This window comes from Aquarana catesbeiana, linkage group LG01 (assembly GCF_042186555.1).
Source record: "Aquarana catesbeiana isolate 2022-GZ linkage group LG01, ASM4218655v1, whole genome shotgun sequence".
NCBI classification, from domain to species: domain Eukaryota; kingdom Metazoa; phylum Chordata; class Amphibia; order Anura; family Ranidae; genus Aquarana; species Aquarana catesbeiana.
The window spans coordinates 326601916-326619535 of record NC_133324.1 but is presented as its reverse complement, the minus strand read 5'-3'; the positions used below and the strand labels follow the sequence as shown (position 1 = coordinate 326619535).

The following is a 17620-nucleotide window of genomic DNA, read 5'->3' as shown; positions in this document are numbered from 1 at the left end:
AAAATTACTTGGAACCCCCAAGCATTATATATTTAAGCAGAGGCCCTAGAGATTAAAATTGTGGGTGTTGCAATTTTTTTATGTCACACAGTATTTGCGCAGGAGTTTTTCAATTTTTGGAGCAACAATACACTTTAGTGAATTTTAAGGCACAAAAACACAAATATAATGCCCAATTGATTGGTAAAATATAAAAGATTTAAAAGCAAGTAAATAGATACCCAACATGTCATGTTTTAAAATTGAGCATGCTCGTGGAATGGCACCACACTACGGTACTTAAAAATCTCCATAGGCAATGCTTTAGAAGTCTTTACAGGTTACCAGTTTAGAGTTATACAGGAGGTTTGGTGCTAGAATTACTGCTCTCACTATAACGTTGACAGCGATACCTCACGTGTGGTGTGATCGCTGTTTACGTGTGTGTGGGACTGATGCGTGTGTTCGTCTTTGTGTGCGAGCACAGTGGGACAGGTGCGCCTAAAGATGTTTTTTGAAATTTTATTTTTTTTTATCACTTTTATTGCTATCACAAGGGATGAACAACATCCTTTGTGATTACCATGGGCAGTGACAGGTCTGCTTTATAGAGAGATATGGGGTCTTTCAGACCCCAGATCTCTCCTCCTTCTCTTCAAAGCATCAGATCAAATTTAGAATTGGTTTGATCTGATGCTTGTGCAAGCCAGTAATGAATGGCTTGTTTACATGAGACCGAATCCGTCCCCTCTGCTTTCTGATGTCACACAGTGGAAAGAAAGACATTCTTTCCTCTTGCTGGGGTTGGTTTACTTAAACCGGAGAGTGCAAAAACTGGTGCAGCTCTGCATAGAAACCAATCATCTTCCATTTTATTTAATTTTTTTTGTCAAAGCTTAACCACTTAAGGACCAGCCTCGTTTTGGATTTTAGGTGTTTACATGTTTAAAACAGGTTTTTCTGCTAGAAAATTACTTAGAACCCCCAAACATTATATATGGTTTTTCTTCTAACACCCTAGAGAATACAATGGCGGTCATTGCAATACTTTTTTTTGCACCATATTTGCGCAGCGGTCTTATAAGCGCACTTTTTTTGGAAAACATTCACTTTTTTGAATAAAAAAATAAAACAACAGTAAAGTTATCCCAATTTTTTTTAATATTGTGAAATATAATGTTACGCCAAGTAAATTGATACCCAACATGTCATGCTTGAAAATTGCGCCCGCTCGTGGAATGGCGTCAAACTTTTACCCTCAAAAATCTCCATAGGCGACGTTTAAAAAATTCTACAGGTTGCATATTTTGCGCTACAGAGGAGGTCTAGGGCTAGAATTATTGCTCTCGCTCTACCGGTCGCTGTGATACCTCACATGTGTGGTTTGACCACCGTTTTCATATGCGGGCGCTACTCGCGTATGCGTTCGCTTCTGTGCGCGAGCTCGTCGGGACAGGGGGGTTTTAAAAAATTTTTTTTTTTTTTTTTATTATTTATTTTATTTATTTTTACACTGTTTAAAAAAAAAAAAATTGTGTCACTTTTATTCCTATTACAAGGAATGTAAACATCCCTTGTAATAGAAAAAAGCATGGCAGGACCTCTTAAATATGAGATCTGGGGTCAAAAAGACCTCAGATCTCATATTTACACTAAAATGCAATAAAAAAAAAAAAAAAAAAAAAAGTCATTTAGAAAAATGACATTTGAAAAAATATGCCTTTAAGAGGCGTGGACGGAAGTGACGTTTTGACGTCGCTTCCGCCCAGCAGTATCTTGGAGACGAGTGAGCGCCATCTTGGCCTCACTCATCTCCTGACACACAACGGCAGAGGACGCGATCGCCTCTGCCGCTACCGACGGCTCCGGTAAGCGGCGGAGGGCACCGGATCGCGGCGGGAGGGGGGGGGGCCCTCTCCCGCCACCGATAAAAGTGATCTCGCGGCGAATCCGCCGCAGGGACCACTTTTATCTGAAAGCCGGCCGCCGCACGAAAACGGGGATACCGGGGTTATGGCAGCTAGCTGCTGCCATAACAACGATATCCCCGTTCAAACTTAGGACGTATATAGTCGTGCGGCGGTCGGGAAGTGGTTAAAGTGATTGAAAGGCTTCATGTTTTTTATTTTTTTAAAATAACATACATGTCATACTTGCCACCACTGTGCAGCTTGTTTTGGCCCCCATCATCCTCTTCTGGGGTCCTTCTGCGGCTCTCGCGCCCCCTCCTCGCATCAGGTAACCCCCCCTAGGAGAAGCGCTCTCTCCGGGGGGATTAACTTACGGGCGCGCTCCCGATTCCAGCATTTGCGTCCATAGACACGAATGCTGGACTCGGCCCCGGCGCCCGCATCATTGGATTTGATTGACCGCAGCTGGAACCAATGGCTGCGCTGCTATTAATCTATCCAATCAAGAGCCAAGAACCCCATGCAGAAAGGGAGAGCGTGTCTCTGCCGAGGGAATTTTGGGGCTCAGGTAAGTTAAACGGGGGGGGGCTGGTCACTATCAGAAGTTTTTTTTTTTTTCACTTTAACCACTTAAGGACCGCCTAACGCCGATTTACGTCGGCAAGGCGGCACGGGCAGGCAAAATCACGTACATGTACGTGATTTGCCTCTCGCGGGTGGGGGGTCCGATCGGACCCCCCCCCCCGGTGCCCGAAGCGGTCCCGTTCTGTTCCCCGGCGATCCGAGATGAGGGGGAGGCCATCCGTTCGTGGCCCCCCCCTCGCGATCGCCGCCGGCCAATGGGAACACTCCTTTGCTGCTGTATGCTAAACAGCAGCAAAGGAAATGATGTCATCTCCCCTCGGCTCGGTAGTTTCCGTTCCAGCGCCGAGGGGAGAAGACATCAATGTGAGTGCACAACACACACACACACAGTAGAACATGCCAGGCATACAAAACACCCCGATCCCCCCCCAATCACCCCCCCCCCCCTGTCACAAACTGACACCAGCAGGTTTTTTTTTTTTTTTTTTCTGATTACTGCATAGTGTCAGTTTGTGACAGTTACAGTGTTGGGACAGTGAGTATTACCCCCCTGTAGGTCTAGGGTACCCCCCTAACCCCCCCTAATAAAGTTTTAACCCCTTGATCACCCCCCGTCACCAGTGTTGCTAAGCGATCATTTTTCTGATCGCTGTATTAGTGTCGCTGGTGACGCTAGTTAGTGAGGTAAATATTTAGGTTCGCCGTCAGCGTTTTATAGTGACAGGGACCCCCATATACTACCTAATAAATGTTTTAACCCCTTGATTGCCCCCTAGTTAACCCTTTCACCACTGATCACCGTATAACCGTTACGGGTGACGCAGGTTAGTTCGTTTATTTTTTATAGTGTCAGGGCACCCGCCGTTTATTACCTAATAAAGGTTTAGCCCCCTGATCGCCCGGCGGTGATATGCGTCGCCCCAGGCAGCGTCAGATTAGCGCCAGTACCGCTAACACCCACGCACGCAGCATGCGCCTCCCTTAGTGGTATAGTATCTGATCGGATCAATATCTGATCTGATCAGATCTATACTAGCGTCCCCAGCAGTTTAGGGTTCCCAAAAACACAGTGTTAGCGGGATCAGCCCAGATACCCGCTAGCACCTGCGTTTTGCCCCTCCGCCCAGCCCACCCAAGTGCAGTATCGATCGATCACTGTCACTTACAAAACACTAAACGCATAACTGCAGCGTTCGCAGAGTCAGGCCTGATCCCTGCGATCGCTAACAGTTTTTTTGGTAGCATTTTGGTGAACTGGCAAGCAAGCACCAGGCAGCGTCAGGTTAGCGCCAGTACCGCTAACACCCACGCACGCACCGTACACCTCCCTTAGTGGTATAGTATCTGATCGGATCAATATCTGATCCGATCAGATCTATACTAGCGTCCCCAGCAGTTTAGGGTTCCCAAAAACGCAGTGTTAGCGGGATCAGCCCAGATACCTGCTAGCACCTGCGTTGTGCCCCTCCGCCCGGCCCAGCCCAGCCCAGCCCACCCAAGTGCAGTATCGATCGATCACTGACACTTACAAGGCACTAAACGCATAACTGCAGCGTTCGCAGAGTCAGGCCTGATCCCTGCGATCGCTAACAGTTTTTTTGGTAGCATTTTGGTGAACTAGCAAGCACCGGCCCCAGGCAGCGTCAGGTTAGCGCCAGTACCACTAACACCCACGCACGCAGCATACGCCTCCCTTAGTGGTATAGTATCTGAACGGATCAATATCTGATCCGATCAGATCAGATCTATACTAGCGTCCCCAGCAGTTTAGGGTTCCCAAAAACGCAGTGTTAGCGGGATCAGCCCAGATACCTGCTAGCACCTGCGTTTTGCCCCTCCGCCCGGCCCAGTCCAGCCCACCCAAGTGCAGTATCGATCGATCACTGTCACTTACAAAACACTAAACGCATAACTGCAGCGTTCGCAGAGTCAGGCCTGATCCCTGCGATCGCTAACAGTTTTTTTGGAAGCTTTTTATTGAACTGGCAAGCACCAGCGGCCTAGTACACCCCGGTCGTAGTCAAACCAGCACTGCAGTAACACTTGGTGACGTGGCGAGTCCCATAAGTGCAGTTCAAGCTGGTGAGGTGACAAGCACAAGTAGTGTCCCGCTGCCACCAAAAAGACAAACACAGGCCTGTCGTGCCCATAGTGCCCTTCCTGCTGCATTCGCCAATCCTAATTGGGAACCCACCACTTCTGCAGCGCCCGTACTTCCCCCATTCACATCCCCCAACGAAATGCAGTCGGCTGCATGAGAGGCATTTTTATGTGCTCCCGAGTACCCCTACCCAACGAACCCCCCCCAAAAAGATGTTGTGTCTGCAGCAAACGCGGATATAGGCGTGACACCCGCTATTATTGTCCCTCCTGTCCTGACAATCCTGGTCTTTGCATTGGTGAATGTTTTGAACGCTACCATACACTAGTTGAGTATTAGCGTAGGGTACAGCATTGCACAGACTAGGCACACTTTCACAGGGTCTCCCAAGATGCCATCGCATTTTGAGAGACCCGAACCTGGAACCGGTTACAGTTATAAAAGTTAGTTACAAAAAAAGTGTAAAAAAAAAAAAAATATATATAAAATAAAAAAAAATAGTTGTCGTTTTATTGTTCTCTCTCTCTATTCTCTCTCTCTATTGTTCTGCTCTTTTTTTACTGTATTCTATTCTGCAGTGTTTTATTGTTATTGTTATTGTTATTGTTATTATGTTTTATCATGTTTGTTTTTCAGGTATGTAATTATTTATACTTTATTGTTTACTGTGCTTTATTGTTAACCATTTTTTTGTCTTCAGGTACGCCATTCACAACTTTGAGTGGTTATACCAGAATGATGCTTGCAGGTTTAGGTATCATCTTGGTATCATTCTTTTCAGCCAGCGGTCGGCTTTCATGTAAAAGCAATCCTAGCGGCTAATTAGCCTCTAGACTGCCTTTACAAGCCGTGGGAGGGAATGCCCCCCCCCCCCCCACCGTCTTCCGTGTTTTTCTCTGGCTCTCCTGTCTCAACAGGGAACCTGAGAATGCAGCCGGTGATTCAGCCAGCTGACCATAGAGCTGATCAGAGACAAGAGTGGCTCCAAACATCTCTATGGCCTAAGAAACCGGAAGCTACGAGCATTTTATGACTTAGATTTCGCCGGATGTAAATAGCGCCATTGGGAAATTGGGGAAGCATTTTATCACACCGATCTTGGTGTGGTCAGATGCTTTGAGGGCAGAGGAGAGATCTAGGGTCTAATAGACCCCAATTTTTTCAAAAAAGAGTACCTGTCACTACCTATTGCTATCATAGGGGATATTTACATTCCCCGAGATAACAATAAAAATGATTTAAAAAAAAAAAAAATGAAAGGAACACTTTAAAAATAAGATAAAAAAGCAAAAAAATAATAAAGAAAAAAAAAAAAAAAGCACCCCTGTCGCCCCCTGCTCTTGCGCTAAGGCGAACGCAAGCGGCGGTCTGTCGTCAAACGTAAACAGCAATTGCACCATGCATGTGAGGTATCACCGCGAAGGTCAGATCGAGGGCAGTAATTTTTGCAGTAGACCTCCTCTGTAGATCTAAAGTGGTAACCTGTAAAGGCTTTTAAAGGCTTTTAAAAATGTATTTATTTTGTTGCCACTGCACGTTTGTGCGCAATTGTAAAGCATGTCATGTTTGGTATCCATGTACTCGGTCTAAGATCATCTTTTTTATTTCATCAAACATTTGGGCAATATAGTGTGTTTTAGTGCATTAAAATTTAAAAAAGTGTGTTTTTTCCCCAAAAAATGCGTTTGAAAAATCGCTGCGCAAATACTGTGTGAAAAAAAAAAATGAAACACCCACCATTTTAATCTGTAGGGCATTTGCTTTAAAAAAATATATAATGTTTGGGGGTTCAAAGTAATTTTCTTGCAAAAAAAAAAAAACTTTTTCATGTAAAAAATAAGTGTCAGAAAGGGCTTTGTCTTCAAGTGGTTAGAAGAGTGGGTGATGTGTGACATAAGCTTCTAAATGTTGTGCATAAAATGCCAGGACAGTTCAAAACCCCCCCAAATGACCCCATTTTGGAAAGTAGACACCCCAAGCTATTTGCTGAGAGGCATGTCGAGTCCATGGAATATTTTATATTGCGACACAAGTTGCGGGAAAGAGACAAATTTTTTTTTTTTTTTTTTTTTTTTTTGCACAAAGTTGTCACTAAATGATATATTGCTCAAACATGCCATGGGAATATGTGAAATTACACCCCAAAATACATTCTGCTGCTTCTCCTGAGTACGGGGATACCATATGTGTGAGACTTTTTGGGAGCCTAGCCGTGTACGTGACCCCGAAAACCAAGCACCGCCTTCAGGCTTTCTAAGGGGCGTGAATTTTTGATTTCACTCTTCACTGCCTATCACAGTTTCGGAGGCCATGGAATGCCCAGGTGGCACAAAACCCCCCCAAATGACCCCATTTTGGAAAGTAGACACCCCAAGCTATTTGCTGAGAGGTATAGTGAGTATTTTGCAGACCTCACTTTTTGTCACAAAGTTTTGAAATTTGAAAAAAGAAAAAAAAAAAAAGTTTTTTCTTGTCTTTCTTCATTTTCAAAAACAAATGAGAGCTGCAAAATACTCACCATGCCTCTCAGCAAATAGCTTGGGGTGTCTACTTTCCAAAATGGGGTCATTTGGGGGGGTTTTGTGCCACCTGGGCATTCCATGGCCTCCGAAACGGTGTTAGGCAGTGAAGAGTAAAATCAAAAATTCACGCCCTTAAAAACGCTGAAGGCGGTGATTGGTTTTCGGGGCCCCGTACGCGGCTAGGCTCCCAAAAAGTCCCACACATGTGGTATCCCCATACTCAGGAGAAGCAGCTAAATGTATTTTGGGGTGCAATTCCACATAGGCCCATGGCCTGTGTGAGCAATATATCATTTAGTGACAACTTTGTGCAAAAAAAAAAAAAAAAAAAAAAAAGTGTCACTTTCCCGCAACTTGTGTCAAAATATAAAATATTCCATGGACTCAATATGCCTCTCAGCAAATAGCTTGGGGTGTCTACTTTCCAAAATGGGGTCATTTGGGGGGGGGGTTGTGCCACCTGGGCATTCCATGGCCTCCGAAACTGTGATAGGCAGTGAAGAGTGAAATCAAAAAGTTACACCCTTAGAAATCCTGAAGGCGGTGATTGGTTTTCGGGGTCCCATACGCGGCTAGGCTCCCAAAAAGTCCCACACATGTGGTATCCCCGTACTCAGGAGAAGTAGCTGAATATATTTTGGGGTGCAATTCCACATATGCCCATGGCCTGTGTGAGCAATATATCATTTAGTGACAACTTTTTGTAAATATTTTTTTTTGTCATTATTCAATCACTTGGGACAAAAAAAATAAATATTCAATGGGTTCAACATGCCTATCAGCAATTTCCTTGGGGTGTCTACTTTCCAAAATGGGGTCATTTGGGGGGGTTTTGTACTGCCCTGCCATTTTAGCACCTCAAGAAATGACATAGGCAGTCATAAACTAAAAGCTGTGTAAATTCCAGAAAATGTACCCTAGTTTGTAGACGCTATAACTTTTGCGCAAACCAATAAATATACGCTTATTGACATTTTTTTTACCAAAGACATGTGGCCGAATACATTTTGGCCTAAATGTATGACTAAAATTGAGTTTATTGGATTTTTTTTATAACAAAAAGTAGAAAATATCATTTTTTTTTCAAAATTTTCGGTCTTTTTCCGTTTATAGCGCAAAAAATAAAAACTGCAGAAGTGATCAAATACCATCAAAAGAAAGCTCTATTTGTGGGAAGAAAAGGACGCAAATTTCGTTTGGGTACAGCATTGCATAACCGCGCAATTAGCAGTTAAAGCGACGCAGTGCCAAATTGGAAAAAGACCTCTGGTCCTTAGGCAGCATAATGGTCCGGGGCTCAAGTGGTTAATGCATAGGCTGCATTAAGGTGAAAAAACACAAAGGTTTACAACCCCTTTAACTGAACAAGCTGAAGATAGAAACTGATTACCATACACAGCTGCACCAGATTTTGCACTCTCCAGTTTTTTAGTAAATCAACCTCCCTGTGTCTCAGGAACCGGATGTAAATGGAGATCAGTGGAGTAGTCGCCTTCAGTGATTTCCAGCTTCCAGGGACATTGGCCAGGTATGGTATAATACTGTACATAGTTTAAATTGATCCAAGCTGGCTCAGTGTGACCATGAAATATACCATACCTGAATTTTTTTTCTTTAGGCCCCTTTCACACATGTGCAACTTTTCCTGTGACTTTAGACATCAGTCGCATGACAAGTCGTACCTCATGATTCACAATGATAACCATTCATATCTGTGCGATTTTCAAAGTAGTCCCTGTACTACTTTTGGTCCGACTTTGATGCGACCTCAAGTTTACACAGGCATTCCCTGAAATGGCGTCAAACTGGCGGCCGCAAAATCACGTGACTTTCAAGTCGTGGCAGTGTGAAAGAGGCCTTAAAGCGGAGTTCCACCCTGAAATTTTTTTTTTTCTACATTTTCCCAGTCCTTGATCATTAATGATAAACATTTGGAGTGATTTTTTTTTTTATTATACTTACCCGAAGTGCCCTGTTGCTAGGTGGTGGCTCCTAATCTGCAACTTCCGGGTCCGCGGAGCTCCGCATCACTTCCTCCCTCGCCTGTGCTCCTGGGAAATGTGAGTCATCATTTCCCAGGAGTCAGTGGGCAGGAGTGTGTCAAAAAATCATGCTATTTCCCAACAGGAAATGACATGATTTAAGGCGGATCTATTTAGGTTGCCATAACAATGGGGTTGGACCTTCCTCCGCCACTGCCCATTGTTACAGCAACTTGATAAACAATCGGCGCTATGGCCGCGGGAGCATCGCACATGCGCGAGATCGAGAGGTGCATGCTGGTTACACAGCATGCACCTCTCGATATGTTATCCAGGAGGAGGTTGCGAGTGGGCTTCATATGCCCACACTCATCATGGCAACGGCCAGAAGAGGATCAGATAAATCGTAAGTAAAAAAAAAAAAAAAAAATAGGATTACTATCCACTAGCATATACGCATATAGTTTTATGTGTATAATTAATGCAGTAGTAGGGGATGCCTGTTTTAAAAAAAAAAAAAAAAAAATTCCGGTGACTGGAACTCCGCTTTAAGGAACATTTAACACATGGGTGAAAGCAACATTTTGCAACTTTTTTGTAATCTAAGCCCTCTCACCTACTCATAGAAAGCGGAAAGGATTGCTTTCTTTGGTGAAATTCTTTTGGTTGAATTTATGGATTTTGCTGGCTGTTTCCTACAAAAGCCCCATTGGGGATTCCTCTGTAATCGCATTTAATCTAGTGCATTTATCTAGCATCTCTATCTGAAAGTGTTTGTTAAAATGTGTAGAGGTCTGGTAATTCTTCATAGTGCTACTTTCCAAGAAACACAGGGACAAGCTCTGTTTACATTTTTACATGATTTATTTCCAGTGTTCACAAAGCACTGATGTAATCTTATGAAGGACATTGGACCATTTGTATCAGTTCTTGAAGAAGCTTACAATCTTAACCACTTGAGTACCAGCTCGTAACACCCCTTCATTACCAGGACGTTTTTCAGTTTTCTGTGCTGTGATAGTTTGACTAACATTTACTCAGTCACACTGAAATACATTGGATCCAAATGTATTTTATATAATTTTTTCAGACAGGTTTCTGTTGGTCATATTCATTACTCACTGGGTTTTTAGTTTTTCCTAAATAAAGAATAAAATGCCAAAACCCTTGAAAAAAATCTCTCATATTCTGTTATCAAACATGTCAAATAAAAATGCAAGGGCAGTACACAAACGCCCAAAATTACTTTTATTTAATTTTTTTTTTTTTTTTTTTTTTTTTAAGTTGACACCCAAGGAGATCTAATTTTTGCCACATTGTAAATGAAGAAACATGCTGGTTTTGAGAGGTTTAAAACCTGAAGCTTGGTACTAGTGCACTATTTTTAGCACATTAGCCACTTGCCGACCGCCGCATGTACATTTACTTCAGGAGAATGGCACGGCTGGGCAAATGGGCGTACAGGTACGTCCCTTTGAATCTGCTGCCGTGTGGTCGCGTACGCGCCGCCGCCAGCGCATGTGCGACCCTCCGCAAGCTCCGTGAATAGGATCGCGGGTCCCGCAAACTCCATGTCCACAGGGATACCTGCGATCGTCTCACGGAGCTGAAGAATGGGGAGATGCTGATGTTAACCCCTTCACTGCCAGTGTCAATTTTACAGTAATCAGTGCTGTTTTATAGCACTGATCGCTGTAAAAATGACAATGGTCCCAAAAAGGTGTCAAAATTGTCTGATGTGTCCGCCATAATGTCGCAGTCACGATAAAAATCGCTGATCACCGCCATTACTAGTAAAAAAATAAAATAATTAATAAAAATGCCCTAAAACTAACCCCTATTTTGTAGACGCTATAACTTTTGCGCAAACCAATCAATAAACGCTCGTTGTGTTTTTTTTTTCTTTTTTTTACCAAAAATATGTAGAAGAATACGTATTGGCCTAAACTGAGGAAAACATTTTTTTTTTTTTTATTATTATATTTTTTTGGGGGGGAGGGATATTTATTATAGCAAAAAGTAAAAAATGCGTTTTTCAAAATTGTTGCTCTATGTTTGTTTATAGCGCAAAAAATAAAAAACGCAGAGGTGATCAAATACCACCAAAAGAGAGCTCTATTTGTGGGGTAAAAAAGGACCTCAATTTTGTTTGGGAGCCACATTGCACGACTGCGCAATTGTCAGTTAAAGGGACGCAGGGCCGAATCGCAAAATGTGCTCTGGTCTTTGGCCAGCCTAATGGTACGGGGCTTAAGTGGTTAATAATAGGTTATTTATTTTTTAAAATTATTTTTATTTAAATTTTCAACCTAGTATAAGCATGACGCTTGTTAAGTAACACCATAAAACCTAAATAGGTCATACGTCAGCACCACCATGGCCCAATGGATAATAAGGATCTATGTCAGGGTAAAGGCCCACAACAGTTTCACATAAAGAAAATTAGTATTTTCCCATAATAATAGCATATGTAACAGACTACCGTATCCAGATATATATAATCAACCCTTCACAGATGGAACGTCACAATTTATACTAACTGATACCGAGCCCCATCACATTGTAACATAAAGCACTATATGCAGTAACATAGTGTTGATAACAAAGAGAGACAGTTTTCACTCAGATGCAGTAGATAGGTTATTTATTACAGGTACTTATATAGTGCCAACAGTTTAAGCAGTGCTACAGAATGTTATACATTCACATCATTCCCTGCCTCCAGGAGCTTACAATCTAAGTTTGCAAACTCACATTCATACATATGCATACTAGGGCCAATTTAGACAAGAGCCAGTGAACCTACCAGTATGTCTTTGGAGCTTGGAAGGAAACCAGAGTACCTGGAGGAAACCCACGCAGACACAGGCAGGTAGTTCCCTGGTTGAAATTCGTACCTACAAACCTAGTGCTGCCAGGCGGTAGGCCCTTAAATGAGGAAGGAGGCAAATTTAGGCCCCTTTCACACTGGGGCGGTGGGGGCGTCGGCGGTACAACAGCGCTATTTTTAGCGCTGCTGTACCGTCGTTCTTGCAGCGGTATTCGGCCGCTAGCGGTTTGGTTTTAACCCCCGCTGGCGGCCGAAAAGGGGTTAAATCCGCTCGTACAGCGTGGCTATAGCCGCGGTATTACCGCGGTATAGCCGCGCTGTCCCATTGATTTCAATGGGCAGGAGCGGTGAATACACCGCTCCTTCCCCGCTCCAAAGAAGCGGCTCGCAGGACTTTTTTTACCGTCCTTCGAGCGCACCGCTTCAGTGTGAAAGCCCTCTGGCTTTCACAATTAACAAACAGCGGAGGCTGTTTAGGGGCGGTTTTCAGGCGGTATTTTTAGCGCAATACCGCCTGAAAACCGCTCCAGTGTGAAAGGGGCCTAAGAGGTTAATGTACAGGTCACATAGAATGGGGATAAGGGAGGTTAACAGCACTTCAGAAATATACAGTACATCAACTACTCTGCTGCTCTTAAATGTACAGCAGTAGTGAAGTGGTTAAAGAGGACCTAAAATGTAAAAGTTGTGCTCAAAAAAGACAAGTCAAGGGCAAAGGACTAGTATTGCCTGTAGGTTCCCTGCAGCTGATTTTATTCTCCATTACTGACCTACCATACCTTGTTCTGTACTATGTCTCTGTGTGGGGGAAGCCATCTTGGTAAAGGCAGCACTTTGAATATTCTAGATCTATTTTAACTATTTGATGTGCACAAACGTGTAAAACCATCCTGGATGCAAGTGGTATAACAAGCTTGATATCTATTTTTTTTTAACAGCTGGCAATCAGATGTTCAGGAAAAAAGAGATTTGGGTGGCTCTACAGCCACCTGATCACTTTAACTGTAGTGAGCAGGGCCATCCTCCTCATGTTCTCCTGAAGAGTCTAGGAACTTGGTAAATAGTCTCTGTAGTTTGCTACCCAGCCCATCAAAAGGTCTGTTCCCTGATCTCTGTAACTAAGGCTCCTTTTGCTAGGGAGTTTTGCAATGATGGAAATTCCAGCAGTAGGTATCTGATTCTTGCTGCCGGGATTGACAGCTGCATGCGGGAGAGCCTGTATACTGAAATGGAAAACTGTTGGCGGCCATAGCTATTCGTGCCTGTTCACTGTGATCGCAACTGGATGCACACAGAGTTTTTAACATGTTTGGTATCTGTTTACTCTATGCAAGATCTTTTATATTTTACCAAGAAATTGGGTATTATAGAGTGTGTGTGTGTGTGTGTGTGTGTGTGTGTGTGTGTACACTAAAATTCATTTAAGTGTACTTTTTCCTGCGTTTGACAAATGGCTGCACATATATCACGTAACATAAAAAAATGCCATTTTATTCCCCCAGGGCTTCTGCTTTCAAAAAATATACAACCCTAAATCCAAAAAAATTGGGGCACTGTGTAAAATCTACATAAAAACTGAATGCACTCATTTGCAAATCTCATAAACCCATATCGTATTCACAATAGGAATTGGAAGTAGAAAACATGTAAAATGTTTACATTGAGAAAATTTGTACTTCTTTTTTTTTTTTTTTTTTTTAAGTTTAATTTTTAAATTATGGCAGCAACACGTCTCAAAAGTTGGGACAGGAAAAGCTGGTAAAGTAGGTGGTACTAACAAGGAAGAGCTGGAAGAATATTTTGCAACAACACTACTAACATCATTGGGTATAAAAAGAGCATCTTAGAAAGTCAGATTGGAGAACCTCTACCTATCTGTGAAACTGCGTCTAAAAATTATGTTCCTCAATGTAAAATTGCAAAGATTTTAAATATATCATCATCTACTGTACATAATATCAAAAGGTTCTGAGAATCTGGAGAAATTTCTGTGCGCAAGTGACAAGGCCGAAACGCAATATTGGATGCACGTGATCTTTGGGCCCTCAGATGGTACTGCATTAAAAACCGGCCTAATTCTGTGATGGTCATCACTGCGCGAGCTCAGGAATACTTCCAAAAATCTCTGTGGACAGTTTGCTGTGCCATCCAAAAATGCAAAATGAAGCTCTATCATGCAAAGAAGACGCCATATCTGAACATGATCCGGAAATGCCACTGTCTTCTCTTCTGGGCTAAAGCTAATTTTACAATGGTCTGTTGTAAAGTGAAAAACAGATATATATATATATATATAGTCAGACAAATCGAAATTTGACATTCTTTTTGGTGCATAACTGGCCTGCCTGCAGTTCTGACCTTTTCATGAACTGAAAATATTTGGTGCTTATTGAAACGAAATAAGACAAAGACCCAGGAATGTTGAGCAGTTAGAGTCCTATATCAGACAAGAATGGGACAACATTCCTCCCCCAAAACTCCAGTAAATGGTCGCCTCAGTTCCCAGACATTTGCAGAGTGTTGTTAAAAGAAGAGGGGATGCTACACCGTGGTAAACATGGCCCTGCCCCAATTTTTTTTGAGACATGTTGCTGTCACCAATTTAAAAACTTGACTTTTTTCTTTTAAATGGTACATTTTCTTTGTTTTTAAACATTTTGATGTTTTCTACTTTCTGTTGTGACTAAAATATGGGTTTGAGATTTGCAAATCATTGCATTCTGTTTTTTATGTAGATTTTACACAACGTCCCAACTTTTTTTTTTTGGAATCAGGGTTGTAATTTTTACCAAAAAAAAAATGCTGACTTCAACTTGTGAAAGCATTTAGTAGAGCTGCACAATTTAATCGTTAAAGAATCAGATCACATTTCTCCCCTCGCGATCGTAAAGGGGTTGTAAAGGTAAAAATGTTTTCACCTTAATGCATTCTATGCATTAAGGTGAAAAAACTTTTGACAATACCGCCGCCCCCAGCCCCCCCGTTTTACTTACCTGACGCCTCGAATCTTCGCTGCTCGTTCTCGTCATCTTCATTGCAGCTCAGCCTGGTCGCTGATTGGCTGCAGTGGATGGATTGAAAGCAGCGCAGCCATTGGCTCGCGCTGCTGTCAATCACATCCGATGACGCGGCGCGCCGGGGGGCGGGGCCGAGTGATACAGCGAGCGGCTATAGCCGCCGGCTGTATCACGGGAGCGCGCCCGCAAGCACTAACCACCATGCGAGGGAGCTCGCATTAAGGTGGTTAATGCTTGCGGGGAGGAGCTGAAACAGCCGCCGAGGGACCCCAGAAGACCAGGTTCGGGGCCACTCTGTGCAGAACGAGCTGCACAGTGAAGGTAAGTATAACATGTTTGTTATTTAAAAAAAAAAAAAAAATCTTACCTTTACAACCCCTTTAAAGCATGAAAAAAAAAAAAATCCAGGCAGCCTGCCACATTTATGACAACATCTCTTAGACTGAGATAGGGAGAAATATTGTAACACTTCGTCCTTTTAGATCAAAGGAATGAACTTCGGTCTGTAGATGAGGGAAGTTCACTGCTTAGTGTTACTAAACCCAGTAATCTCAAAATAGTTAATCTGCTCCCCCACAGTGCCCACAGCTTATAAATCATCTTTTTACATTAAAATAGTGCCACTATATACCTTTTTGGCTGATCTGTATACCACAGTCACTTGATAACCTGCACCTGTTTCCCCATTGCTGAGAGATCAGGAAGGTGGATATTTCCACTGCAGCCTGTATACACACCCACATGTGTGATGTCAATATCATGTGACCTGGCTAGCTCTGATCAACAAGTAAATATTCTCTCCAGCATAAAAGACACAACTGAGCATGTACAGGGTAGCTACCCTGCCTGTGTTAGCTGGCTTTCCCCAGATAGACAGACAGTGCAGAAGGGGTAAAAAAGCCTTTTTACACAATGCAGAGGATTAACCCCTTAAGTTCCACAGTGAGTATAACAAGCATGCTATGCTGCATATACAGACTGATTTTACTGTTGTGGGTTTAGTAACACTTTAAAGACTAAACCTTTTTCTGACATTTTGTTGCTTACAAGTTGAAATCAGTATTTTTTGCTACAAAATTACTTAGAACCCTAGAGAATAAAATGGCAGTTGTTGAAATATTTTATGTCACACTATTTGTGCAGCGGTCTTTCAAACGCAATTTTTTTTGAAAAAAACAAAACAGTAAAGTTAGCCCAATTTTTTTTTTTTTTTTTTATAATGTGAAAGCTGATATTATGCCGAGAGAATCGTAATCTTTATTCTAAGCAAAAAAATTGTGATTCTCATTTTGGCCAGAATTGTGCAGCTCTAGCATTTAGCATGTGAAAAATGTAAAAAATTGTCATGGACAGCAAGTTGTTAAAGGTGGCATTGGGTCATGTAGCTTTCACCAGGTTGGCATAGTGAGCCCCAGTGCCAGCAGTCTTGAATCACTTTGTACCTGCTGATGTTAACTCCGCAGTGTGTGGCTGCCACTGCTTTGTTACTTGACCCAGAACTAGAGCATGAGCTGATTATTACAGCAGATAAGATTCATTCATATGCTAACACCCCTACCTATCTACCTAATGCCTCACTAACCTGTTTAGTTTTTCCCTTCACTTTAAGAATAATGGGGCAGATCCATACTGGTCATTCCTATATCACCCTATGTCCGACTGTACTTTTAGAATTGATGGTTTATAGCATATAAATTACCTAAAATATAGATGAAAACTGCTTAGACTTTCATGATGTGACATTGGTGTTCCTGTACTCATTTTTTTCTTTTGCTGTGTCCCTGGCAGAACTTGCAAAGTCTGATTTCCTTCATGTGGCGGAGAACACCTGGAGAGTCCTAAATGTGCTGTCCAATGGAATACAGACTGGAGGAGTTACAAAGATTGCAAAGTCTGTCATTGCTCCCCTGGCTGAGCATAATGTGTCTGTGCTAATGCTCTCCACCTATCAAACAGACTACATTCTGGTAAGATGCCTAATACTACATAATGGGTCGCAAACAAACATCAGTATATTTAAAAGTAAAATACAATATAAATCTGTTTTATCATCTGGTTTGCTGAGTAAAGATGAATAGTGTTAATTAACCACTTTGCACCTAAAGGGTAAAACAAATCTTCTTAATGCTAAGCACAACTTTACAACTTTGAGATGTGTTAGTAAAACCATACATATCATCACAACTACTCTGTGCATCCAGGTGGATTATCCTGCATTTTTTTTCAGGACATCTTGGGCTTTCATTTGGTGATAAATGGTAATGGATATCTCCCTGGATTTTTTTTTCTTTTTATCAAAGGAAAAACTACCCCAAAATAGTTAAAAGAAAAAAAAAAAAGAACATTTTCTTTAAATGTAGCTGTAGATTTCTAGCTACTACCATAACCTTCCACCAAAGGACAACCCAAAATAAATTCTCCTTCTCCTGATGATCGCAGCGATACCACATACGCATATGTTGTTGTTTGTACATGTAGTACAGCCCAGAATCAATAGTTTGGATTTTTTTTTTTTATTCTACCTAAAACACACGGACACTGATACTAATTAAAAAAAAAAAAAGACCTGCCCCCCCCCCCCCCCCCCAAAAAAAAATACTGACCCTGACCTTTGACCCAAACACTAACCCTGGCACTGACCTAGATCAAACTTTGAGTACTACTCAAATTTTAGAGTATTCTGTAGAATAGTAA

General features: G+C 42.3%; 1 protein-coding gene across 2 annotated transcripts in view; it reads left to right on the top strand.

The window, feature by feature from the left end:
• CASTOR1 (cytosolic arginine sensor for mTORC1 subunit 1) overlaps window positions 1-17620 on the top strand; it is a 125872-nt gene that overhangs the window by 31499 nt on the left and 76753 nt on the right. For both annotated transcript variants that reach the window (XM_073630850.1, XM_073630843.1), the window contains exon 3: window positions 16715-16893. In XM_073630850.1, the coding sequence (XP_073486951.1) occupies window positions 16715-16893 (179 nt within the window). The remainder of the gene's footprint in view (window positions 1-16714; window positions 16894-17620) is intronic.